The 26,014-nt window shown below is 45.7% G+C and overlaps 2 protein-coding genes across 2 annotated transcripts; one reads left to right on the forward strand and one right to left on the reverse strand.

Annotated features, from left to right (window-relative positions):
• The first annotated feature begins 313 nt into the window (after window positions 1-313).
• On the forward strand, window positions 314-21,723 carry LOC106918845 (DNA topoisomerase I, mitochondrial). Its single transcript, XM_088006097.1, has 20 exons — window positions 314-466; window positions 699-827; window positions 3,611-3,653; window positions 3,749-3,825; window positions 5,395-5,502; window positions 5,574-5,661; window positions 5,786-5,913; window positions 5,986-6,101; window positions 6,819-6,940; window positions 8,513-8,635; window positions 8,737-8,924; window positions 9,203-9,347; window positions 10,709-10,852; window positions 10,933-11,118; window positions 15,447-15,515; window positions 18,063-18,177; window positions 18,940-19,067; window positions 19,608-19,708; window positions 20,414-20,563; window positions 21,359-21,723. Exons 2-20 carry the CDS (start codon window positions 712-714, stop codon window positions 21,459-21,461), a joined length of 2,250 nt encoding a protein of 749 aa, XP_087862223.1. The 5' UTR covers window positions 314-466; window positions 699-711; the 3' UTR covers window positions 21,462-21,723.
• On the reverse strand, window positions 21,282-25,945 carry hsbp1b (heat shock factor binding protein 1b). The gene is made up of 4 exons (XM_014988893.2): window positions 25,751-25,945; window positions 23,475-23,541; window positions 23,254-23,380; window positions 21,282-22,312 (listed from the first exon to the last, which is right to left on the reverse strand). The coding sequence occupies exons 1-3, from the start codon at window positions 25,793-25,795 to the stop codon at window positions 23,256-23,258; spliced, it is 237 nt and encodes a 78-aa protein (XP_014844379.1). The 5' UTR covers window positions 25,796-25,945; the 3' UTR covers window positions 21,282-22,312; window positions 23,254-23,255.
• Window positions 25,946-26,014: the final 69 nt, after the last annotated feature.

Consider the following 26,014-nt stretch of genomic DNA (forward strand, 5'->3'; position numbering starts at 1 on the left):
AAACATCCATCTGTGTGTAAATAGTCTATATAAAGTGTTTCACTAAGTGCTGAAGCTTCTGAAAAAAAACTTTCAAATGTCTCCTTTGAAAAAGAGGCTTGGAGCATCTTCCAGATTAAATAAACACAAATACAAAATAATTTAATTTAAAGCACGTGGCTTCTGAGGAGGAAGCCAATAGAGTCAAATACATTCCATTTCAAATCCAAACTATTTCAAGTCTGCAGCAGAAATGTAAACCAAAACCTTTCGGTCCCCGCCCCTTCCGGTTCTCACCTTGAGCCCTCTACCTCCCCCCAGTGTTCACATGCAGGTATGGCAGTTGACCGCCACTCAAACGGACCAATCAGAGTTCAGCTGGGACAGTCACCTGCATGGTTAACCGTCAGAGGAAACGCTGATTTAAAGTTTGTGTTTTACGCGGAAAATAGCCTATATTTCCCAATTTTTGTCAGTCTTCCAAACGGTGAGTGAGTTACTCTGTGAATTTATTTCTGTTTGGCAGTAAAATACATTTGTGGTCATCTGTTTTAGTTAATCAGTCAATGTTTGTTTTAAGTGGCTACATCTTGGAAGCTAATTGTCAAATTTAGCTAATATGGATATTTAATCTGCTTATTTTGGGTGTGTGTTTAAATATTCTTGTATATTTAAATGTATTTTTGTTACAAAGCTAATCTGTAAATATTCTCTGTCAGACACTGTGGTAAAATGGGAAGAGAAAGTGACGCTAAAGGAGATGCAAAGTTGAAGCAGAAAGGGACGAAGCTGAAACGATTGAGTGACCGTGAGAATGCCGGTTCCGGTGGAGATCTGATAAAGAAAAGGTGTGTGTGTGTGTGTGTGTGTGTGTGTGTGTGTGTGTGTGTGTGTTCACCTTAAAAACGTTTTCACAATTATTTAACTCAAACTGTTTTCGCTCATGATTTATTTAGGTTAAAAATGATTGTTACAGCATTTTAAAATCCGAAATTCTGATGTAATTTTTGCCCAGAGTTTACGTACAAAATACCAAAAGCTTTAGGAAAACAGAGTACACACAACAAAACTTCCACAGTGTCTAAAATCACAATAAGGTTTATCTCGTACATAAGAATAGAAACGGTTAAATATTTTATTTCAGTGGAAGATGTCCAGTCATCAGTCTTCCTCCTGACTGTCCTTCTGACCCAGACTGACCCGGTGGCGGCTCGAACCTCTGCATGCTGTTATTAAGACGGTGAATTAGATTTTTTAAAATGGTTTCTAAATCATAATAATCAAAATGTTAAACAGAGGCTGGAAATATTTCTGAAATTTTCTTTCTCTTTCTGAAATTAGTGACAAAAATATTGTTTATATTTTATATATACACAAATTATTTCAGATTTATGTTAAAATAAACTTTTTTATTACCTTCACATTTGAGGTTTTAGAAACTAAACATCAGATTATCATTTTTTGTAGATAAAATGTCTAAAATGATCCTTAAGTGTTCTGTCTTTATGTTTCTGTGCAAATTGACATTTTTGTGTAAATTTGTTTAATTCTGCAATATTTAGCCTAAAACCTTCTCAGTGCTGCCCTCTTTGGGTTGAGCAGTCGCTACTGCAGTTGAATGTTGCTGTTTGTTCCAGCAGTACAGCTCGGTTGATGTCTCTGTCATGCAAAATGATTTCCTCAGTTTAGCTAAAAGGATTTTCTGTTTTTGGGTTTCCCAAAAAGAGTTAATGTGCTAGCAGGAGATGGAAACATTTGCTGAATAAGTTCTGATGTTGGAAACTCTGCCTGCCTTACCAGAGACACCAAACTCTGAAAACCTCCAGCTGGGAAGAGACTCTCATATTTCTGAGATGAGTTCATGCTAGCTTCCAGGCTCTACTTCCTGTTTATTACAGCCATGCGCAGCGTCAACACCTGATGACATTACGCTCTGCGTGTCTTGGTGGATTCACTCCAAACCAGCAGACATTGTGACATTTTAAATGTTTGCTTAAGATTTGCATAACAATTGGATGAAAACGGCTGCTGGTAGCAACATAAAGGACGTCTTGCCTGTGTTAAATCATCAGTCCACCATTAGAGACTGGAACCATCTGCAGCTCGTCCAACATCTGCAGCTCGTCCAACATCTGCAGCTCGTCCAACATCTGCAGCTCGTCCAACATCTGCAGCTCGTCCAACATCTGCAGCTCGTCCAACATCTGCAGCTCGTCCAACATCTGCAGCTTCACCCGGCTCACGTCAACGCTCAGCTCAGCCTTTCATGTTGCTCAGATGGAGAGACAAATTAACTCTGGCGGCTCGGTACTTCAACTGCTGATAAATAAGATCATTTATATGACTGTGTGTGTGTGTGTGTGTGTGTGTGTGTGTGTGTGTGTGTGTGTGTGAGACTAAATGAAAGACACAAAGTGTAAGAGAGAGAATGTGTCAGGAGGGCCGGTGGCATTCATTACACATTGTACAGTGAACGCTCCATCTTCATATGAATAAATTAATTTACTTGATATCAGACGTGTTTATTAGCATGCATATGTGAGCAGAGAAATGGGAGTGGAGCGATCCGTCATTGGCTCGTGTAATTGATGAGAGCGAAGGGATGAACAGACACCTGTAAGCGTGGCTGGCCCTGGGAGTAACAGGCTGTTTGACGGCTTGCTTCGTGTTGTTTCACTCCTCTGATCCTGGTTCTGTCTGAGCTTAGCTTTAAAAAACACAGAATAAGAATAATGAATCCAGCTGGGAGTCGCGTCGATCTGCATGGAAACGGTGTTAATCCGCTGAGACCCTGCTAGTTAACGGGGCACATTTCCCAAAACCGCCTGACTAAAACAGACAGCAGACTAAAAACTACTTTCAACCTTTTATTTGCAGCTCAAAGTCCTTTGATTTATGCAGCAGAAAACCAAAATAAGTCGACCTGAAGCTCCTTGGCTGGTCTGGATCAGACTTGAGGGTAGAACACACCAGAACTGAACTGTAGGCTGATTCAGAGAATCATCAGGTTCTGACCGTCTCTGACGAGGTCCAAACCCAGAAGCTGCATCAGAGCCAGGTAGCTGAGGCTACGTTTGCACATCTACTGCAATTTCTTTTTCCTTTTTTCACGAATTATGATTTTTATTGTGTCGTTCATGATGCTCATTAAATGCGACTGCAGTCGGACTTCAGGTTGAACAGTTTACGACCCGCAGAAGAAGAACGCAGCCGTCACCCAGCAGCGCTCTGCTTGCGATGTTCAAACTAAACACTCCAACCAGAGAACGTCTGCATTTTCCAGGTGGCTTAAATGTTTCCAGAGCTGCAATGACTGCTGTGCTCAGAACTGGAAGTAGAGGAAGTTCTCCTTCAAAATAAAAGCAGCATATTTGGATGGTCACACAGAACACAGACTGTATCCATGTTTGGTTTGAAGTTTTGACCAGGACACCCTGAGGTCCAGCCTGAAGTGGTCAGAATCTCCAGGTCCAGTTTAGATCTGATCTGAATAAACGGCATAAAAGTTTGAATAAAAGCTCAGATTGTTTCTGCCTTTGAGGCTCTATTACACTAAACATTGTTTAAAAGAAACAGTATTTGTCTTTTCTCACATTCTTTTTTATCTCAACTTTCTGTTCAACAATTCAAGGTCATCAAAGTCCAAAGAGAAGAATGACGGGTCTCCTAAGCAGGTAAACCCTGCTTTCTGTGGGCCAGCAGCAGCTGAAGCGCCTGCATGTCGAGTCGTTTCCATCTGCTGAGCTTTAATGCTTCGTCTTCCTCACAGGTCAGGGAAGTCCTGGAGCCGGTCAGGGAAGTCCTGGAGCCGGTCAGGGAAGTCCTGGAGCCAGTCAGCAGCTGCAGGTGGGCATCCCTCCTCCTCTGTCTGCCTCCCAACGAGGTTTAAATGGATTCTTGTGTTTTGATGCTTAGTGACTGCAGAGACTTTTCATCTTCTTTATAACGAGCGCATCTCTAAGAATGAGCGTAAGCTGGAAGAATATGTCAGGAGGTAACGAATGAGTTCATGGCAGCAGGACGCTGCATCAGATCCGCCTCGCAGTTTTACTCCTGCAGCTCTTAATGGATTCGAGACGCAGATTCAGCCCACAGAGAGAAGGGACGTTTTATTCTTCCTGCTGATTTTTGTTTTCCATTTTCCTTTTTGATATTTTCCCCTCATTTTTATTTTTTAAGTTTTTTTCCTTTTTCTGTTTTCCCCAGCAGAGGCCGTTAGGGGCCCACCAGACCAGGGGGCCGTTAGGGGCCCACCAGGGGGCGGTTAGGGGCCCACCAGGGGGCGGTTAGGAGGCCACCAGGGGGCCGTTAGGGGCCCACCAGACCAGGGGGCCGTTAGGGGCCCACCAGGGGGCTGTTAGGGGCCCACCAGGGGGCGGTTGTTAGGGGGCGGTTAGGGGCCCACCAGGGGGCGGTTAGGAGGCCACCAGGGGGCCGTTAGGGGCCCACCAGACCAGGGGGCGGTTAGGGGCCCACCAGGGGGCGGTTGTTAGGGGGCGGTTAGGGGCCCACCAGGGGGCGGTTGTTAGGGGGCCGTTAGGGGCCCACCAGGGGGCGGTTAGGAGGCCCACCAGGGGGCCGTTAGGGGCCCACCAGGGGGCGGTTAGGAGGCCACCAGGGGGCCGTTGTTAGGGGGCCGTTAGGGGCCCACCAGGGGGCGGTTAGGAGGCCACCAGGGGGCCGTTGTTAGGGGGCCGTTAGGGGCCCACCAGGGGGCGGTTAGGAGGCCCACCAGGGGGCCGTTAGGGGCCCACCAGGGGGCGGTTAGGAGGCCACCAGGGGGCCGTTGTTAGGGGGCCGTTAGGGGCCCACCAGGGGACCCTTTCTGGGTTGCCCCAGAACGGGTCCTGGCTGGTACCTGCTGGTCAGGAACCATTTTTATAATTAAATCGCACAACTTTTCACCGTTTTTCCTCTTTATTTCATGATTATTTCATGGACATATTTCCAGGACATCTCTTCTCGTCATGAGTTGCTCTCTGATCTTAATGAACTAAATTAAAACTGCTTAGTTTAATTATGTTTTTCTTAGCTGGGAAATTTTCAAGCCTCCATCATGTGATTATTGTCTTTTCCTCTTTAAAAGTTATAATTGTATAATAATTACTGGGACTGCCATCATGATGGTTAACTGTGTCAGAGTGTGAAGTAAATGATTGTTTTCTTACTAAGCAGTCATGAAGCTGTAATTTGTTATAAAATATCAAATGTATTAAAATGTGATCAAACTGAAAGCCAACTATGGTCTGAGTGAAATCAAACGAATCACAGATGGAATTAAAACATGAATGTTGCAGAATGCAGGTTGTTGTGTAATAGCAAAGGCTAAAATATTAATAATGGTTTATTTTTAACTCGAAGGTGAAACATGATTTAGACTGTTTGTGAAATAAACGCTGCCGTTTCTCTGATCAGCGATTTGGTGAAACTCGAGCTGCAGGGCGACTTTACTGAGAAGAAGAAGAAAGGATTGAAAAGGAAACGTGTGAAAGACGAGCCAATAGAGGAAGAAGCTGCATTCGTGTACGTCCGGCCGATTCTCATCAAACTGAAGCTTTTTATTACTCTGACTTTCTCCTCTTACATTCCTGCAGCTCAGAGAGAGGAATCAAGCCCCTCAGTGACGAAGAAGCAAGTGAAGAAGAAGCTCAGAAAAAAGAATCCAAGAAGAAACCCAGAAAGGTAAACCTTCATCTCTGCGGGCGTCTTCTTCCTTCTGGACCAGCTGAACGCTGAGCCGCCTGTCTGGACGTTCAGGTCACAGCGACACGGTTTCAATCCACATCTTAACGTTTGTCTCTGCCAGACGGTCAAGAAAGAGGAAGAGGAGCAGCCAGTCACCAAAAAACCCAAGAGGTCAAAGGAGGAGATCGAAGAAGCCAAAATGTTGAAGCTGAAGAAGAAGAAAGAGGAGGAGCAGAGCCGCTGGAGATGGTAGGAAACGCCGTCCTCTTCGTCCTGCTGTCACTCGTCTCCGCCTGTTGTCATCTGGCTGCTTTCTGTCAGGTGGGAGGAAGAGCGGTATGAAGACGGAGTGAAATGGAAGTGCTTGGAGCACAACGGGCCTTACTTCCCTCCGGAGTACCAGCCTCTTCCTGACAACGTTAACTTCTTCTACAGCGGTCAGTTGGGTTTTATTCTGGCAGGAGAACCAGTCAGTGAATTCAGTGAGCATCAGCTGCCAGTAGGCGGCCTGCAGCAGGAGCTTCCCTCCAGAAGCATTTCATGCCTCCTCCGAGGAAACGACGAATCACATTAATCTATTATTGAAGAAATCAATAATCATTAAATGTATAAACTCAAGTAAGGCCATTTGCTGAAACGGCATACTCAGAAAAGGAATTAAGCTAAAACTATAAAAATATGTTGTTTTTTTAAATAAAAAAAATAATAAATTTGTCTATAAATCCCAGAATTCAAGTTGGGTTCAGACTGTAAAAAGTTTCAGTCTCAGCCTCGCCCGGCCAGGCGAGGCGCCTCCAGGCCAGGCCGGGCGAGGCGCCTCCAGGCCAGGCCGGGCGAGGCGCCTCCAGGCCAGGCCTGGCGACTCCAGGCCAGGCCGGGCGAGGCGCCTCCAGGCCAGGCCTGGCGACTCCAGGCCAGGCCGGGCGAGGCGCCTCCAGGCCAGGCCGGGCGAGGCGCCTCCAGGCCAGGCCGGGCGAGGCGCCTCCAGGCCAGGCCGGGCGAGGCGCCTCCAGGCCAGGCCTGGCGACTCCGGGCGAGGCGCCTCCAGGCCAGGCCTGGCGACTCCGGGCGAGGCGCCTCCAGGCCAGGCCAGGCGTCTCCAGGCGAGGCGTCTCCAGGCGAGGCGTCCAGGTGAGGTCTGTGTTTGTGTGCAGGTAAGAAGATGAAGCTGAGCCTGGCAGCAGAGGAGGTTGCGCTTTTCTTTGCCCAGATGTTGGACCATGAATACACAACCAAGAAGGTGTTTCGTGAGAACTTCTTCAGAGATTGGAGGAAGGTAGGACCAGACTGGCGTTCCCATTGGCTGTTGGAGTGTGTGTGTGTGTGTGTGTGTGTGTGTGTGTGTGTGTGTGTGTGTGTGTGTGTGTGTGTGTAGCAATGTCCTCTCTGTAGAGGAAACCGAGCCTCAAGGCACATCATGCAGAATTAATTTTGCGGCGCTTAGTGCTCAATGCTCTTGAAAATACGATTTATGTGAAAGCATTGATATGCTAATCCAGACAACGAGCTTCCCTGCATATGAACAAATCCAATTATGATGTTTTATTATAGCCAGAAAAGCCGTCCGCGCTCCGCTGCCCCCAGAGCCCGCCCACCGTCCGCTGCCAGTCAGCCTGACTGACTGACTGCGACAGATGGACGGTTTGTTTTATTGATATCTGATCGGTTCAGATCCAGTTCAGGTTTGGTGACTGGACGGGTTTACCGATCGTTAACGATGGGCTGAGCCTTCACGGCTCGTTTTGTTGGCCTGTGTTGACCTGCAGCAGCTTTAATTATGAAACCTGTTGATGTGATGCTGGTTGGAGTGTAAAGACGTTCAGCTGATTCAGCACCAAGCCCATCCATCCATCATGCACGCTCATCCCACTGGGGTCTCCAGGGGTTCTGGTGCTCATCTCCAGCCGTCTCGGCTCCAAACCTTGTCGGTTTAAAGGGGATCTTTGATAAAAAAAAAAACTCCATTTGTGTCTACCGCTTCCAGAAACAGTCTCAGCACTAAAAACGCCATCCAGCTGTTTTCTGGCAATAAGTTCATGTTTTTGGTGTCCTGCTTCGTTACCTAGCAACCCAAGTGGAGCTGCTGCATCCTGGATGTTCAGGAGGATCCTCTTCTTCTGCTTCTGGGTCAGAGATGTGCCGTTGTAGAACTGCATGCTGTTATTTTTACGCTTACAGGATGTAAGCATTGAGTTGGGGGCATGGCCAGCTGCAGCTTATTTGCATAAAAGTGACAGAGACCCTAAAACGGCTCATCTTGAAAGGAGCTGAAAACAGGAAGGACTCAGGAGGTGAAACCTGATCATCTGAGGATGATGTGATGCATAAAATGTAGCAAACATGTTTATAACCTGTAGCTCTCACCTGACTGGGTTAAACGGAAACATAATGGGACCGCAGGGAGAACATGGACAGAACCTCTGGGTCGGACTGCAGGTCCGTTCACAACGACCGTCATATATACTGCTCAAAAAAATAAAGGGAACATTTCACTTTAATTTTGTGTGTGGCTCCAAATCCAGGCCTCCATTGGTTAACAAATTTGATTTCCATTGATGATTTTTGTGTGATTTTGTCAGCACATTCAACTTTGTACAGAACAAAGTATTCAATGAGAATATTTCATTCATTCAGATCTAGGATGTGTTATTTGAGTGTTCCCTTTATTTTTTTGAGCAGTGTATAAAGCTGAAGGTGCAGCTGAATACTTTCCCATGCAGCTCAGCAGCACTTCATGCATCACTGTTGTCAGTTATAGAATAATTTAATGTGTTGAGAGTTTCACCAGTCTGAGTCCAGTTCAGGAGAGAAATCCCAGTTTCACATTAACTGGTTTGTCGTCTGATAGGAGATGACCCATCAGGAGCGGTTAGTGATCACAGATCTGGAGAAGTGTGACTTCAGAGAACTCCACGCTTTCCATAAAGACAAGGTGGAAGCCAGGAAGGCTCTGAGCAAAGAGGAGAAGCAGGTAACGCTCCACCTGCTCCCTCTGTTGAACTCCTCTGGGAACGCCGCCGTCGGTTTTCCACCTCTAAGCGACACTCCGTCTGTACCGTGTATCTGCTGTAGGCTCAGAAAGATGCCAATCAGAAGATCGTGGATAAATATGGCTTCTGCCTGCTGGATAACCACAGAGAACGCATCGGGAATTTTAAGTTGGAGCCTCCGGGTCTGTTCCGAGGGAGAGGAGAGCATCCCAAGCAGGGAATGCTGAAGAAACGGATCCAGCCGGAAGATATCATCATCAACTGTGGCAAGTGAGTGGGAGGTGTTGTCAGGTGAGACCTGCAAACTTTAAAAACCAGGATGGTCAGGAAAAAGGTCTGATCTGGAAAGTTTCCACTCCCTGAGGTTTCCAGGCGTTTCAGCCCTAGAAAACATTGAAGATTTATTTTAGAGGAACATTTGGGTCTTTATTTCCCTTAAACTAGTGTAGATGAATATTTATTTCCCCCTAATTACCCAGAAGCCCTGCAGCTTCTCTCCTGTCCCCCCTGAGAGGAAGCAGCACTGACTCATGTTCCTGTTTCTGCAGAGAGTCCAAGCCCCCTGCGCCCCCTGCTGGTCACCACTGGAAGGAAGTACGGCACGACAACACCGTGACGTGGCTGGCCAGCTGGACCGAGAACGTCCAGGGATCCATTAAGTACATTATGCTCAACGCCAACTCCAAACTGAAGGTAGTCCAGACTGAAGGCGTTCCGCAGGGAAGGCGTTCCGTACGGAAGGCGGTCCGTAGGGAAGGCGTTCCGCAGGGAAGGCGGTCCGTAGGGAAGGCGTTCCGTACGGAAGGCGGTCCGTAGGGAAGGCGGTCCGTAGGGAAGGCGGTCCGTAGGGAAGGCGGTCCCCAGGGAAGGCGGTCCCCAGGGAAGGCGTTCCGCAGTGAAGGCGTTCCGCAGTGAAGGCGTTCCGTAGGGAAGGCGTTCCGTAGGGAAGGCGGTCCGTAGGGAAGGCGGTCCGTAGGGAAGGCGGTCCGTAGGGAAGGCGTTCCGTACGGAAGGCGTTCCGTACGGAAGGCGTTCCGCAGGGAAGGCGGTCCGTAGGGAAGGCGTTCCGCAGGGAAGGCGTTCCGCAGGGAAGGCGTTCCGCAGTGAAGGCGTTCCGTAGGGAAGGCGTTCCGTAGGGAAGGCGGTCCGTAGGGAAGGCGGTCCGTAGGGAAGGCGGTCCGTAGGGAAGGCGGTCCGTAGGGAAGGCGGTCCCCAGGGAAGGCGGTCCGTAGGGAAGGCGGTCCGTAGGGAAGGCGGTCCCCAGGGAAGGCGGTCCGTAGGGAAGGCGGTCCCCAGGGAAGGCGGTCCTTAAGGAAGGCGGTCCGTAGGGAAGGCGTTTCGCAGGGAAGGCGGTCCGTAGGGAAGGCGGTCCGTAGGGAAGGCGTTTCGCAGGGAAGGCGGTCCGTAGGGAAGGCGGTCCGTAGGGAAGGCGGTCCGTAGGGAAGGCGGTCCGTAGGGAAGGCGGTCCGTAGGGAAGGCGGTCCGTAGGGAAGGCGGTCCGTAGGGAAGGCGGTCCCCAGGGAAGGCGGTCCTTAAGGAAGGCGGTCCGCAGGGAAGGCGTTTCGCAGGGAAGGCGGTCCGTAGGGAAGGCGGTCCGTAGGGAAGGCGGTCCGTAGGGAAGGCGGTCCGTAGGGAAGGCGGTCCGTAGGGAAGGCGGTCCGTAGGGAAGGCGTTCCCCAGGGAAGGCGTTCCCCAGGGAAGGCGTTCCGTAAGGAAGGCGTTCCGTAAGAAAGGCGTTCCCCAGGGAAGGCGTTCCCCAGGGAAGGCGTTCCGTAAGAAAGGCGTTCCCCAGGGAAGGCGTTCCGTAAGGAAGGCGGTCCGTAGGGAAGGCGGTCCGTAGGGAAGGCGTTCCCCAGGGAAGGCGTTCCGTAAGGAAGGCGGTCCGTAGGGAAGGCGGTCCGTAGGGAAGGCGGTCCGTAGGGAAGAAGTTCGTAGGGAAGGCGGTCCGTAAGGAAGGCGGTCCGCAAGGAAGGCGGTCCGTAGGGAAGGCGGTGGTTTATTATCCTCAGTCTGTCTCTGCTTGCTCTCCTTCCCGTCTTCAATCTGACCTACAGGGAGAGAAGGACTGGGAGAAATACGAGGTTGCTCGGAAGCTCAAGTCGTGCGTGGACAGCATCCGGGACGGTTACCTCCGTGACCTGAAGTCCAAGCAGATGGTGACGAGGCAGAGAGCTGTGGCCCTGTACTTCATAGACAAGGTGTTTGGGTCGCCAGCCGATCTCTGCACTGTGATTTGGTTAAACGTGTCTGAGCTGACGGACGCGTTTCCGTGCCGCAGCTCGCCCTGAGAGCGGGAAACGAGAAGGAGGAGGGCGAGACGGCGGACACGGTCGGCTGCTGCTCGCTGCGCGTCGAGCACATCACGCTCCACGACGAGCTGGACGGAAACGAGTGCGTGGTGGAGTTCGACTTCCTGGGGAAAGACTCCATCCGCTACTACAACAAGGTGCCGGTCATCAAGAAGGTACAGAAACAAAACATGATGCAGGTTTTATGTCCAGTTTGGTAATTATTTTAGATCAAGGCCAAGACTTTAAGGCTTTGATAAATTAATTTCACAGATTTTAAAACGTTAGAATATTTTTATGTAATGAATAATTTTTTTTACATATAAAGTTTCTGACCGGAACCTTTGTAGTCGCTCATTTCTGGTACAACCGTATATCTGACGCACAAACTTCAGACACAAACAGCGACGGCCCACTGGGGGTCGACGCCTGCTTCAAAAAATGATCCGACTGGTTTTTCATGACCCTGTGATGAATTAATTACAGACTCTGCAAATTAAACATGATTCCACATTTTAGCTTCACCTGAACTCAGTTCTTCTGTTGGTTCTTATAGGGATCAACAGAGCAGAGGCAGAAATGATTTAAAATGCCCTTCTTGTTATTATTAGAGCTGAAATGATTAATCAGACTAATCATGATTAATCAATTATTCAAATAATCAGCTAATTCAGTAATTGGTTAATTTTTAACTCTAAAAATCAGTTTGAAAGAACAAACAGTCAGAGCTGTAATGAAGCCAAAACTACAGATTAAAAAACTTTATTTTGCTGTAAATCTGTTTTACTCACAAGTTTTAGCTTCACCTGTTTCAGGTTCTGTAAAAAAAAGATCCTATTAAGCATCTTTTGGCCAATAGTGAATCAAAAATGATCAATTAGTAAACTACTACTTTAGCTGCAGTTCCTTTTCTACAAATGATCAGCTGAAGGAAAGCTGCTGCAGCAGCTGCTGTAGCTGCTGCTGCAGCATTCCTGCTGTATGCTGCAGCAGCTGCATGCTTGTTGTTTCTTTGAATTACTTGCTTATTTGCATCTTTCATGTTTGTTTAATATTAAAAAAGACAAGTGAAAAGTGAAAAATCTGCAGAATGTGCCAATTTTTTAAAGATTCATTTAATCAATTTATGATTAATCGTCATCGATCAGCAAATAAAATAATCATTATTTACATCCCTAATTATTATTGAGTAAAGTTTTAAAACCCCAGTTTAATGCAACATCATTCAGGTTTTCTCTTCTTCCAGGCGTTTACAGCTGTTTACGCTGCTGCGGCGCCTCCGTGGCGACGCTGCTGCAGCACCCTCGTGATGGCGCCGCAGCAGCGTTCAGCTCTTTGCTGCATTTCTACTGTTTTTATCGAGCTTCTTCAATCAGAGCAAAATCACTGAATTGAAAGAGTGAATGAAGTGACGTGGAGGCATTCATGGTTTAATGCAGGGGTGTCAAAGTCAAATGGACGGAGGGCCAAATAAAAAATTTAGCTACAAGCCGAGGGCCGGACTGATCGAATGTTCATTGAAATTTTTTTAAATGACTCATATAGTCTAGTGAACCTAATTGAACCTACTGAAAACCTAACAAATATATTCCAATATGATCAGATAAATAAAGCAATATTTTCTTATGGCTCTGTCAGTAATCTTTAATTTTCAACAGACACAACTGAAATATTTTTAAAATATAATTGGATTGAAATACAATAAAATAAAGTGCAAAAATCTATTAATCCACATATGTCAGAGTCAAGGCATTTAGATGTGTCGCCGGCGAATTACGGTACTGCAAATTTAGATGTGTCGCCGGCGACACATCTAAATTTGCAGTACCGTAATTCCGCCACACGTAGCGCTAAGTGGAAAAATTCCAACGGTTTCTGAAAGGGGAGACGTTGCACTTTCCAGCAAGTATCGGGTTAATACGGTAACTTCGCAGCTGCAGCTGCAGAGAATGTAATTAATCCGGGGGGCACTCGTTTAATAGACGGTATATTTCGGCAATAACTTGGTGGATATTGAAAGTTCCGGTTGTTATGGATACATGGGTAAGTACATAATCTCACAGAACATTTAAAGAACTGCTTACAGTTCAAATAAGGAAGATATTTTTTTTCAGACGGGGTGCCGGCTTGCTGCGGTCTGCGGGCCGGTTCTAATAATAAATCAAGATCATCCCAGGGGCCGCAAAAAACCTTCTCGCGGGCCGGATGTGGCCCGCGGGCCTTGACTCTGACATATGTGGTTTAATGGCTTTTAGATTCTTTACTTGTTAAAACAGGTGCAGGTATGCAGCAAATTAAATAAAAAACTCTTCATTTCTCGTTGATTTGCATTTTTTTCTCTTAATAAGTCCTTGGAAAGGTCTTTCTCTGCAGTTTTAATTACTTGCCCTTAATAAACACAAGGTAATATTACTGAAAGTTGTTTTTTGAGCTCCAACAGAGAAAATAAAGTTGCATTTGTGTAATTTTTATATTTAATTGGAACCTTAAAGCAGCAGTCGTCCTTGTGTGTCTGCATGTTGCATAAATGTAAATGTGTAACCTCTCCTCCGGTGTCAACCTGCAGCATCTTCTGTTCCAGAGATGGTGAAGGAAATGTTAACACCTGACAGCCAAAGTGTTTTGTTTCTTGGCAGAACATATAATTATTCAAATGAGTGCATTCAAAAGCATCACATTAGCTAGAATTAATTAGTCTCTGCATATTTTAGCATAATCAATTCCCTGGCAAATCAGTCTGATTGCTGCTAAATGTCACTTGGAATAAAATGGAACAAGAATCAAATGATGGAATTTCAATTTCTCACCTATTTAGCTGTAAAACCTTTTAACCAATGCAGCAACCAGGCAAAACATTAAAACCGCTGCTGGTTCATCCAGTTGCAACCCGAATATTTCTGTCAGGGACGATGAGAAAGGTGGGAAAAGATTCAATACTGAACAGAAAGAACAACTCCTGTAGTCACTAATTTCAACTCTATTTAATCTAGAGAACCATTTCATAACAAATGTCTCAACGCACTGTAAAAAAGTATTTTAATTCAATTACATTAATTCCAATTGTATCAATCAGTGCATTAAGTTCAGTTTATTTAAATTAATGTTTCTGCATAAATTAGCCGTTTCTGCTGGATCATCTGCTAGTTACCCTAACCCTAACTAGCAGATGATCTCTGGCGTTGAGCCGTTGACTTTACAGCAGTCCCTCATACCGAGGATGCATGTGGCGACAGTGGAGAGGAAAAACTCTCCTTTATCAGGAGAAACCTTCACCAGAACCAGAACCTGGTTCAGTACCAGACTGGACCCACTGGGGGTTTGAAACAACAGAGCAGAGACACAAAACCAACCAGGAGAACTTTCTATGTTCATGAATGCAGGAAGCAGGTCTTGGTGCTGTCAATCACCCTCGTGCAACCAAACCAAACTTGCTAGCCTAGCGCTAGCATGAGAACTGGCTCGTGCTCTTTTGAAATCCTCCAACTGCTAAAATCTGATGCCTCCATCTTGTTTCCATCTGGTGAAGAAGGAAGTTGCTCTCAGTGTCTTCAGAGGTTTTTGTGTCGTTTCCTTCAGTGGTTCTTGGTGCAGCGCCCCCACAGGCCAGGAGGGGAACAGGTTGGTTTGACTCAGAACCACAGCAGCTGGAGGTGGAGCAGATGGTGAAGTTCTGGTTCCAGTAGAACCGGGTCGACTGGACCGTCAGGAGGGAAACATCTTTAAACAGTCAAACTTCACCAGAAACTGCATTTAAACCCAGGTTTATTTTTTCTGAACCAGTTGTATGACTTTCATATTCTGTTAAAACCAATATCAAACATCCATATGTCCTAAATGGAGACGGGCTGTAACTGTTGACTGGAGGGCGATGCGGTTCCCACAGCGTAAAATAATAAAATAATGCACAATGCAGCAGAGGTGATGTCAGGAGTAATTTATGGATCAGGTTGTGTGTAAGTGAGTAACAATGGGATGAATAATGATCTGTCAATAACTGGTTGCACTGAATCTCTGAGAATGTACCAGCTGAACACATATTGATCTGCGCTGCTGAGTCTTTGTTTAAGAGTCAGAGGGACGGCCCTCATTACCAGTTCGACAATGAAGCAATGGCTTCATCAGGTAATGACGGCAGCCGAACAAAGAGCCCAGGTTTCTGCAACTTCTCACAAGATATTTGCAATAATTGGAGTAGTTTTATTTTTATGTGATTTTTCTGATCTGAGCTCTAAATGTTTCACTGGTGAATCATTGGATGAGTTTAAGTTTTATTCAAGGCTTCATGTTGGACAGCTGGAAGAACCAACAACGTTCTTTAATTTTGGTTTTTATTTCTCTTGTTTTTTTTCCTGTTTTTTGCTTTGCATTTTGTTTCTTTTTCCTTTTAACAACACAAGATATGAGAAACTTTAACTGCAGACATGTTTTCTGTTTTTTCCATAGCCTCTCTAGTCATTAATCGGCTGAATTAATGGTTCAGACTAATTAATTTTTATTTTTTCAGGTTTTCAAGAATATTAAGCTTTTCATGGAGAGCAAGGATCCTGGAGACGAACTCTTCGACCGTCTAAATGTGAGTTTCTGCTTCCTCTTCCAGCTTCTTTGCTCCGTGTTGCTTTCAGAACGGCTGCTACCCGCCACCGGCCGCTAAATGCTAACGGCTGCCACACGCCACCAGCCACTAAGTGCTAGCGACTGCCACACGCCACCGGCCGCTAAATGCTAACGGCTGCCACACGACACCGGCCGCTAAGTGCTAACGGCCGCCACCGGCCGCTAAATGCTAACGGCTGCCACACGCCACCGGCCGCTAAGTGCTAACGGCTGCCACACGCCACCGGCCGCTAAATGCTAACGGCTGCCACACGCCAGCGGCCGCTAAATGCTAACGGCTGCCACACGCCACCGGCCGCTAAATGCTAACGGCTGCCACACGCCACCGGCCGCTAAATGCTAACGGCTGCCACACGCCACCGGCCGCTAAGTGCTAACGGCCGCCACCGGCCGCTAAATGCTAACGGCTGCCACCGGCCGCTAAATGCTAACGGCTGCCACCGGCCGCTAAATGCTAACGGCTGCCACACGCCACCGGCCGCTAAGTGCTAACGGCCGCCACCGGCCGCTAAGTGCTAACGGCCGCCACCGGCCGCTAAATGCTAACGGCTGCCACACGCCAGCGGCCGCTAAATGCTAACGGCTGCCACACGCCACCGGCCGCTAAATGCTAACGGCTGCCACACGCCACCGGCCGCTAAATGCTAACGGCTGCCACACGCCACCGGCCGCTAAGTGCTAACGGCCGCCACCGGCCGCTAAATGCTAACGGCTGCCACACGCCACCGGCCGCTAAGTGCTAACGGCTGCCACACGCCACCGGCCGCTAAATGCTAACGGCTGCCACACACCACCGGCCGCTAAATGCTAACGGCTGCCACACGCCACCGGCCGCTAAATGCTAACGGCTGCCACACGCCACCGGCCGCTAAATGCTAACGGCTGCCACACGCCACCGGCCGCTAAGTGCTAACGGCTGCCACACGCCACCGGCCGCTAAGTGCTAACGGCTGCCACACGCCACCGGCCGCTAAGTGCTAGCGACTGCCACACGCCACCGGCCGCTAAGTGCTAACGGCTGCCACCCGCCACCGGCCGCTAAGTGCTAACGGCTGCCACACGCCACCGGCCGCTAAGTGCTAACGGCTGCCACACGACACCGGCCGCTAAGTGCTAACGGCTGCTACCCGCCACCTGCCGCTAAATGCTAACGGCTGCCAAATGACACCGGCCGCTAAGTGCTAGCGACTGCCACACGCCACCGGCCGCTAAACGCTAACGGCTGCTGAACCGGTGATGGTTGCAGTGACCTGGTGACGATTCTGTCCTGCTGGAAGCTGCTGGGAATAATTTCAAGTTTTGTGAGGAGAACAATTTGAACTTTGGGTTCTGCTGGAGCCGTGTAAAACGCATCAGAAACTTCTGAGGTGTGTAAAGAGAAAATGGAGAAAAAATGGAGAAAGCAAAATAGAATTACATTTTTCTATCTTTTCTATGGACAAAAAGCTGTGGTAAAGCAAAAAGCAGGGAGTAAATTGCCAGGTGCAGGAGATGAGATTGAATGAGGAAGAGCTGTTGGTGTGCAGAGATGAAAGGGCTTAAGCGAAGCGACGGGAGGAGAAGAGCGAGAATATTAGAGCGAGAGGCTGGAAGCAGCAGCGAGTTTGAAAAGAGGCAACGGATGGACTCTGGCAGATTAAAAGGAACTGGGGGAAATTACAGGAATCACACAAAACCTGCCACCGTGTGCTGCAGACTGGTTACTGGTTACTGGTCCAGACTGGCGGCTGGTCCAGCAGCAGACTGGACCAGCTACAGGCGAGTGGAAGGGTCAGAGGTTAAATGTCATTAGGCCTGTCATGATAAATGTTGCTGGATGATAAATTGTCCCAGGAATTGTTGAGATAAATAATAATATTGTAGTTTCGTAATAATGCAACCCTGTGAAAGATGAATGACATTTAATTTTGTACACTAAACATTTTAAACATCCACGATAAAACACAATAAATTATAAGGAAATAAAAACCACAAATTACTGAAACTATAAATAAAACAAAAACAAAATTGCTTTTAAAAAAGGAATCAATTATTGAGCTCGTTTTGTAATAATTGCTTTTGTGGCTTATATGTAATATAATCTTTCTCTCTGCTTCCTGTCTGTCGCTCATTTATTGGTCTCATTGATGAACATTTGTCATCAAATCTTATCTAAATAATACAAAAGTTAAATGACCCAAAATGTTTGCCGTGTTTAACTCTGGTAAAGGAATGATTAGGTTTGTTTCAGTACCGAGTCAAACGGCTCATATTCTCCTTATGTGACCACAGTTTGTACTTTCTGCTCATTTTCATTCATTCATGATTTCTTTTGGTTACTTGAACTAAAAACTAACATGGAAAATTTTTATCATCACTGATGATCCTAAAACCTGCAGATCAAAGTTTTCTGAATTTGGTTTGTTTCCCTCCAGCAGCGTGTGACCACACTGCCCCCTGGTGACCGAGAGTGTAATGGTTTCCAGAAAGCTGTGTGTGTGACCTGCTGCCTGTTTGCTCCTCCCAGACGGCCCTCCTGAACAAACACCTGAGCTCTCTGATGCCGGGCCTGACTGCCAAGGTGTTCAGGACGTACAACGCCTCCATCACCCTGCAGCAGCAGCTGCAGCAGCTCACCAACAGTAAGCAGCTCCGCTGGACCGGCCGCCGCCGCTCAGACCGCCACACCTGAGACCACTAATTTTAGCTTCTCCCAGACATCTGAGCGTCGGCCAGCAGCAGATTATCTCAGCGGAACCTCGACCCGACTCCATCACATCACGCAGGGGGGGACATTCAGCTTTTAGAAATATAAACATCAGTTACAGTGTTACAGTGAGAGGTGAAGCTGCTGCATCATGTTTAAAACTGCAGGTTGATGAAACTTTTATGAAAATATTTTTACACATTTGTCTCATCCTGTCACTGTCGTGCCAGTTTGAGACAAATAACCTGAAAAAAACTAAATCAAGCTTCTCCACCTTCTCTCTGTGCTAAGTAGAAACAACCAATCAGAGCCTGGAGGCGGGTCTTAGCGCTGTCAGTCACCCCTCTGTGTGGCGCTGCTCAATCCCCTGTTCCTTCACCCTCTTACCCCCCTTTGCTCTCTGCTAAGCTTAGTTAGCATAGCCACCGATGATGACGACAGATAAACGGTTTCCCTGGACGGCAAGTTGTTTCTCCACCCTTAGCACATTTAGCAGCAAGTACATGAGGTGATTGACGGCGCAAAGCTCGTCCTGTCTCTGATTGGTTGTTTTTGGTTCAGTAGCTGCTCAGGGAAGTCGATCTGTTCAGATTGTCTTATAAACTGTCACAACATGGAGACTGTTTGAATTCTATGTAAAAACATTTTTATAAAAGTTACATCCTGCAGCTGATCTTAAATCTTGTTCCTCCTGCAGAGTCTGACAACGTGGCGGAGAAGCTGCTGTCCTACAACAGAGCCAACAGAGCCGTCGCTATTCTCTGCAACCACCAGCGGGCGCCACCAAAAACCTTCGAACAGTCGATGGCCAACCTGCACTCCAAGGTGAGCTCCAGGTCAGCCCGGCCAATCGGTCGCTCTGACGGCGTCCATGATTAAAGCTGTGACCTGATTGGTTAGAGAGAGCATCCTCTGGGGGAAAACGGGTCGGTCCAGGCGGAGGGAAACGGTCAGCGCCGCTCGAATGACTTTAGAGGAATCCTCGACTAGAACATGTTGGACTGAATGTAGTTTTTCCTACCTACACGTTGTTTTTCATTTAATTGCTTTGTAGCACGTAGCATACATCAACTACCCAGAATGCATCAGTGTAATCTACATGGTGACATCTGTGTGACTGTATTTAATCGAAATTTATATAATCTAAACAACTTAGTGCATTTTTACTGTATTATTTTTACATTGGGGGGAAAAAATTAATAAAATCTGTTCCTACTAATAAAATGGGAACCATTAAAGTAGCATTTAAATGGTTCAGAGTTCAGCCAGCGTTCAGCTAATCTCCATGTTTTTCATGCACTGCTATAATTTTAGAGCTCGTTATTCTCTGTGGTTATGAGAAATGATCCTGTCTCCCCTCCCCAGATTGTTGCTAGAAAGGAGCAGCTGGCTCTAGCCAAGACAGAACTGAAACTGGCCAAGAAGGAACTGAAAACCAGAGGCAGCCCGGACAGCAAGCTGCAGAGGTGGAAACATTTAAACATCATCATCATCATCATATTGATATTTTAGCTGCTATTGGACTGTTTTACACTTCATCAGCATCGCAGCCAATGAGCTCGGAGACATTCAGATGTTTAAAACATTTTCTCCTCAGGATGCAGAAAAACCTGTTTTAATGGTTTTAGTCAGTTGGTCCAACACTGACAGACCGCTAACGGTGTTAGCGTTAGCGGTCTGTCCTGTTTGGCGTCAGGGTGAGTAGCACTGACAGATGGCTAACGCCATTAGCGTTAGCAGCGTGTGAGGTTTGTCCTGTTTGGCGTCAGTGTGAGTAGCACTGACAGATGGCTAACGCCGTTAGCGTTAGCAGCGTGTGAGGTTTGTCCTGTTTGGCGTCAGTGTGAGTAGCACTGACAGACCGCTAACGGTGTTAGCATTAGCGGTTTGTCCTGTTTGGCGTCAGGGTGAGTAGCACTGACAGACTGCTAACGGTGTTAGCATTAGCGGTTTGTCCTGTTTGGTGTCAGTGTGAGTAGCACTGACAGACCGCTAACGGTGTTAGCATTAGCGGTTTGTCCTGTTTGGCGTCAGTGTGAGTAGCACTGACAGACCGCTAACTGTGTTAGCATTAGCGGTTTGTCCTGTTTGGCGTCAGTGTGAGTAGCACTGACAGATGGCTAACGCCGTTAGCGTTAGCAGCGTGTGAGGTTTGTCCTGTTTGGCGTCAGCATTGTGGACAGGAAGGCGGCGGCGGTGAAGCGCTGTGAGGACCAGCTGCTGAAGATGGAGGTCCAGGCGACGGACAGAGAGGAGAACAAGCAGATCGCCCTCGGTACCTCCAAGCTCAACTACCTGGACCCGCGGATCAGTGTGGCCTGGTGAGCAAAAACCGTTCTGGTTCTGCTGAAGCTTTCAGCGTTAAACCTTCTGGTTCAGTTCAGGGTTCTGCCTTAAAGTCATTTATCAGCTTCTAAGTATTTAAACAAAATAGGAAATGTAATTTTTAGGCATTTTGATTTTGAAACACAAAAATCAACATTTCAGAACTGTTTTTAAGTGAAATGTTGACTCATTCAGAAAATAAAGAATTTCTCCATAAATGTGTCCTCTGGGTCAGTGGTGCCAAAACTTTGACTTATTTTTGCTCACTGGGCTCCAAAAGTTGTTTTTTTTACTCATTTCATTATTTTAATGAAACAAAGCAGTTATTTTGTAGAAAAGTAATTTTAAAACAAGTGCAGAAAGTCCTGAAATTTCTGCTTGTTGAAAATACAAACTTCTTCAGTCTGTCAGGTAACTGAAAACATCTGCATCATTTCAATCAGATCCAGATGTTTCTGTTCCTGCTTACTAGGAAATTAAAGCAACAGAATCTATTGAAAAGCATCGACACTAAAACGTTTCTGGATGGAATAAAGCAGCACTGATCATAAACTGCTGTAATGATCCGTTCAGACTTCTTATGGAGAAATGACACTTTTTAATCGAATGTTATTTTATCAGGAGCGTCTCAGTCTCGATAAATAAATCAGGTTTGGTTCTGAACAAACGGGTCGTAACAAACCGCAGGTTGAGAATAAAGCCACTCAGACTTGCTTTGCTCAGAAACAGTTTATTTCTGTTTGGACATTTCGTGTGGAAGTGAAAAGTTTTACGTTTTTCTGTCGGGTCAGGTGTAAGAACATGGACGTACCCATAGAAAAGATCTACAATAAAACCCAGCGGGAGAAGTTCGCCTGGGCCATCGACATGACGGAGGCCGACTTTGAGTTCTGACCCAGAACCAGAACCCGACCCGGACCAGTTACTTTATTAGTAGTCAGTACTTTATCATCCTGTTTCTGTTTTTTTGCGCTGTAGATGTGATCAAGCTTTGCCTCAATGTTGCTTTAATGCTAATTTGTTTACTTTTGGCACTTAATTTCAGTAACTGCTGTTGGTTGATTGTTGTGCATTTGATTTGAATTAATCTCAATAAAGGCTCATAATTTGCATGAAAAATGTAAATAAAGTTCGTCAGAAGCCTGAATTTTTAAAATGTTGTAAAATGTGATTTTTGATCTTCGTGGAGATGGAGTCTCATTTTCTTTTTCTGTTTTTCAATAAATTCATCAAGGGAGATGATTTAAACCGTTTGTTTAGGTGTGAATAATTCATGCAGGAGTTTATTGGCTTTAATTTAAACACTTAAAGTGAATAAAAATAGAAGAAGATGAGGAGCGACTCTCCTGGTCATGCTGGTGGAAACATTAGAAAAACACAAAGCACCTTAGAGTTGTTGAGTTTCTTCATTACTAAGCAAATAGTTAAATATTAAGCACAGATTACAAACTTCAGTGTTAGAACATTAGGAGTGGAATGCGTCCGTCTGCAGGGTTACTGGGCTTACTGGTTCTGACCCAGTAGCGTCCACCTCCAATAATCAATCATCTCTGCCTTAAAAGGTTCAGGACACATTAAACTAGTCTATCTTACAATGTTCAGCTCTTCAAGTCATTCACTGGAACCGTTTCACAAAACTCGATATATAAAAAAAGCATTTCACACAACATGACACCAACAAGTCGATTTCAGTGGAAAAGTTCTGCTGCTCCCGGGTCCAGGACCAACGTCGGGCCGCCAGGAGCCTGAGGGCAGAAGAGAAACCGGCTCACAGTCCTCCATCACATGACTAAACATTTCATTTCCAGGAGTTAAAATTTCTTTTTTTCTCTTTCTACCAGAAACTGGATGGTCAGTGTCAGTCTGATCATCCATCTAAACCTTTTTCTGAACACTTAATAGTTTGTTTTATTTAAAATGCCTTCCAGATCCAGTGGATTCTAACAAACTTTAAATTTGTTGGAATTTAAAGTTCTTTGATCTTTGAAAATATTTTTTGGTCTCAAAACAATATTATCGTTTATCGCAATAATTTCTGGGACAACTTAACATCCAGCAAAGTTTGTTACTGTGTTGGGCTTTGTTTTGGTTTCTTACTTTCATTTCTTTGACTTTTTGTCTTCAGTTAGCTTCTCTTAATTTTTGGGTCTATTAGTTTTTATTAAAGAAGTTTTTGTTTTTTGATACTTTGGTTAATTTTTAGATGCAGCGTTCAAAAAGGTCAAAGAATCCATTTTTGAAAATGTTCTAGTTAATTTATCTATGCAAAATCTCAGTGCAGTTATTGTTGAATAAACGGCTGATTGGAGTTTTCTCCAACTTCTGCTGTCGCCATTTTGGGGGCTAGCGTAGCGTAGCGTAGCCACCAGGAGAAACATGGAGAGCTGCGATTTCCCACACTAGCAGTTTGTCAGCTGCTAGTGTGGGAAAAAAATTATCAGTTTGAATAGATTCATAAACACAAAAATGAAGGACATATCTTTAATCTCTGTTTTAGTTTTATAAAAGCACAATATAATTCCAGTTAGCTACAGTTTTTCCCCATTAATTTTTATTCCAGTTCATGAAAATGTTTTCTCAGTTTCAGTTTTGGTTAGTTTTAGTTAACTACGATAACCTTGAGACAGAGCCGGTGAGGAACATGAAGTCCCAGCAGGAGCCTGAAGGGGGCGCCGCTCCCTCTCACCTTCATGACGACCCCTGGCTCTCTTTGGGCTTCTCCGGCGCCGCCTCGATCTCCTCCACCCCGGCCTGGGTCATCAGGTCGGCGATGTTCTTCTCCAGGTCGTCGATGCGTGTGCTCATCTCATCAAGTGAGCAGCAAGTTAAGGTTCATCATTTAGAGCTTTGGATAAATCTAGATTATTTTTCTATGCTAATCTGCCGCGGCAGCCATGTTTAGGATATTCCTGCCGATGATCTGGTCCGACATCGTCTGAAACTTATCCTGCATCTGCTGCAGCAAAGTCTGGACCTGCAGAGATAAAACCCGCTGCAGTTAAAGCTACGTTTGATTTCTGCTCTGCAGGGAGAATCATCAGGACTGACTGGCGCCACCCGGAGGACAGGTCAAAGGTCAGGTAAATATTATTACGGTTGCCAATTATTGTCAGATGTTTCTTTCATTTAATCACTTAAGCTTACTTAAAACAATATTAGAAATACATTAAAAAATACAAATAAATTCTTTTTAAATGCACCAGCAGCAACTTTTTGTCATTTGTAGCAAAAGATGCAGGTAAAAAAAAAAAATCCTAAATGAAAAGCTCAGGCCTTTCTGACCTGGAGATTATTTTATATTAACTGGTTAACTGGATGAAAAGGTGAGTTTTCTTAACCTAATGTGAACCAGGTGAAGTTAAAACCCACTTGATGAGTTTTGGGTAAAACAGATTTACAGTTTTTTTCATCTTAAATACAAAATGTTGATATTTTTGTACAGTTTTGGCTTCATTACTGCTGACTGGGGTTTTCAACAAACAGCCTGTTTTTGATTGGTTGACGATGAATCATTTCACTCACATCATGTTTAGACATTCACCTGCAGGGCGGCGCTACAGATACATTAAACAACCAAACAAATCCCATATTTACACTAATTCACCTTTTTCTTCCTCTTCAGAAAAACACTGCATGTTTACAAGAAAACCTTGTGTTTTTAGATTTAAATTGTCTTCAGGAGCAAACGGTAAAATTCCTTGTTTATTTGCTCAGCCTTGGAGAATAAATCGGATTCTTCTCCCACTCCACAGAACCAAAGCCTCGGGTCACTTTCTTTTTATAAAAGGACAAAAAAAATGGTCATCAGCTTGTTTCCATGCCGACAATGGAAAAGATGGGTAACCATGGAAATGCCTCTTTAGTTCACCTCTACAGGTTTACATGAAAGCCCATTCTGCCAGTTACCGATCTCTAATCTTACTCTGTTGCTAAATACATAAATAGTTTCTACTAATTTAGACTTAAACAAAAACTAATATAATTGATAAATGCAGAAAAAAAACTGATTTCAAAACTTACATGACAAGCACTGCATGACACATCAAAACAGTGACTTTGCAAGTGAAAGCAATATTTAGTCAAATCAAAATAAAACCTTTCCCTGTCCTTTATGCTCAGATCTGATGAAGAGCTGAAGCTTCATCAACCGAGGAAGAGGAGGGTCAGAGTCGTGTTCCTCACTCCATCCAGCCTCTGAGTTTCCACAGCAACAGGTTGCCGTGTCGTTCAGTTTTTTAAAAATGGCAGCAAATTGATTTGATTGGCAGGTTGGGTAAAATCGTCAAGGTGACGGGACCAGAGGAGTTTCCTAAAGGGTCAAACTGATGATGACTGGGTGGGAGCAACGCTGACCTGAGGGGCGTCTTCAGTCTGCACTGGTCAGTGTCACAGCTGCACAACATGCAAAGGAATGGGAATTCAAAACTCAATGCAAATGTGATTCATTTATCCCAGAGGGATTAAATGTGGATGGTGATGCTGGAAGACGGCCAGTTGATCCATTTCCTTTGCTTTTGCCACTCCTCTTTAGATCACCGTCAAGCCATGAGGTTGGAGGGATGTTGGACTCGGGGAAGAGATGGTTTGAACTCCCTCCTCTGTCTGCATCCATGAAATCTCCATGCAACTCCTCTGGGATTTGAGGTCAAAGGTCAGGTATTTGAGGTTTAGAGATGGTCCCTGTTCTAAAAACAACACGTGGTTGCCATGTGATACCGTGTTGACAGTAGACTGTCATGTTTCATTTAATCTCCGCTGGTCAACATGCTCAACTTTACGCCTACACCTGACGCTTGAATCAACTCCATCTCCATGAAACAGCAGACACCTGACTAAAGAGCTCTGCAGACTGTAGAATAACTATTACAGATTTAATTTACTAATTAAAATGGACATCAACTCAGAGTTTAACACTAATATGTTAAATCACAGAATAAAAAGCTCCGCAGTTTGGATCCAATAAATGACATGTAGCGGTTAATTTGAACAGAATTTAATACAGGTGTTGGATTTTATAAATGCAAACTTAACGGACATGTTAGCATGTGAACATTTCACACCTAATTCGGAATAACAGCTGATAATTTCTGTCACTTTCGGGTTAAGTCCAGAACTCTGGGACCTAGCCTAGCTCCGTTAGCATTCCTGTTAGCATCGTTAGCTAGCCTTGCGTCACGACTCACCACATTGGTGAGGTCCTGCACTGACTTCGGGTCCGTCTCAGCCATGGCGTCCAACGAGCTGGAAACAAAGTCTTCAGGGGGCTGAAACTCAGCTATGAGGCCGCAGCTTTGCTGTTGAATCAGTAACTGGTCGCAAGTACCTCCAGCCACCCACTCAAGCTGTTCCACAACAAACGAAGTCTCGCGAGAAGAGCTGGCTCTCGATGCTAATATAAATCAGCATAGAAATGATACAGTAGATGCTGCATTCCTCCTCACAAATGG

This window comes from Poecilia mexicana, unplaced genomic scaffold (genome assembly GCF_051168715.1).
Source record: "Poecilia mexicana isolate PSO_F unplaced genomic scaffold, ASM5116871v1 scaffold_6, whole genome shotgun sequence".
NCBI classification, from domain to species: Eukaryota; Metazoa; Chordata; class Actinopteri; order Cyprinodontiformes; family Poeciliidae; genus Poecilia; species Poecilia mexicana.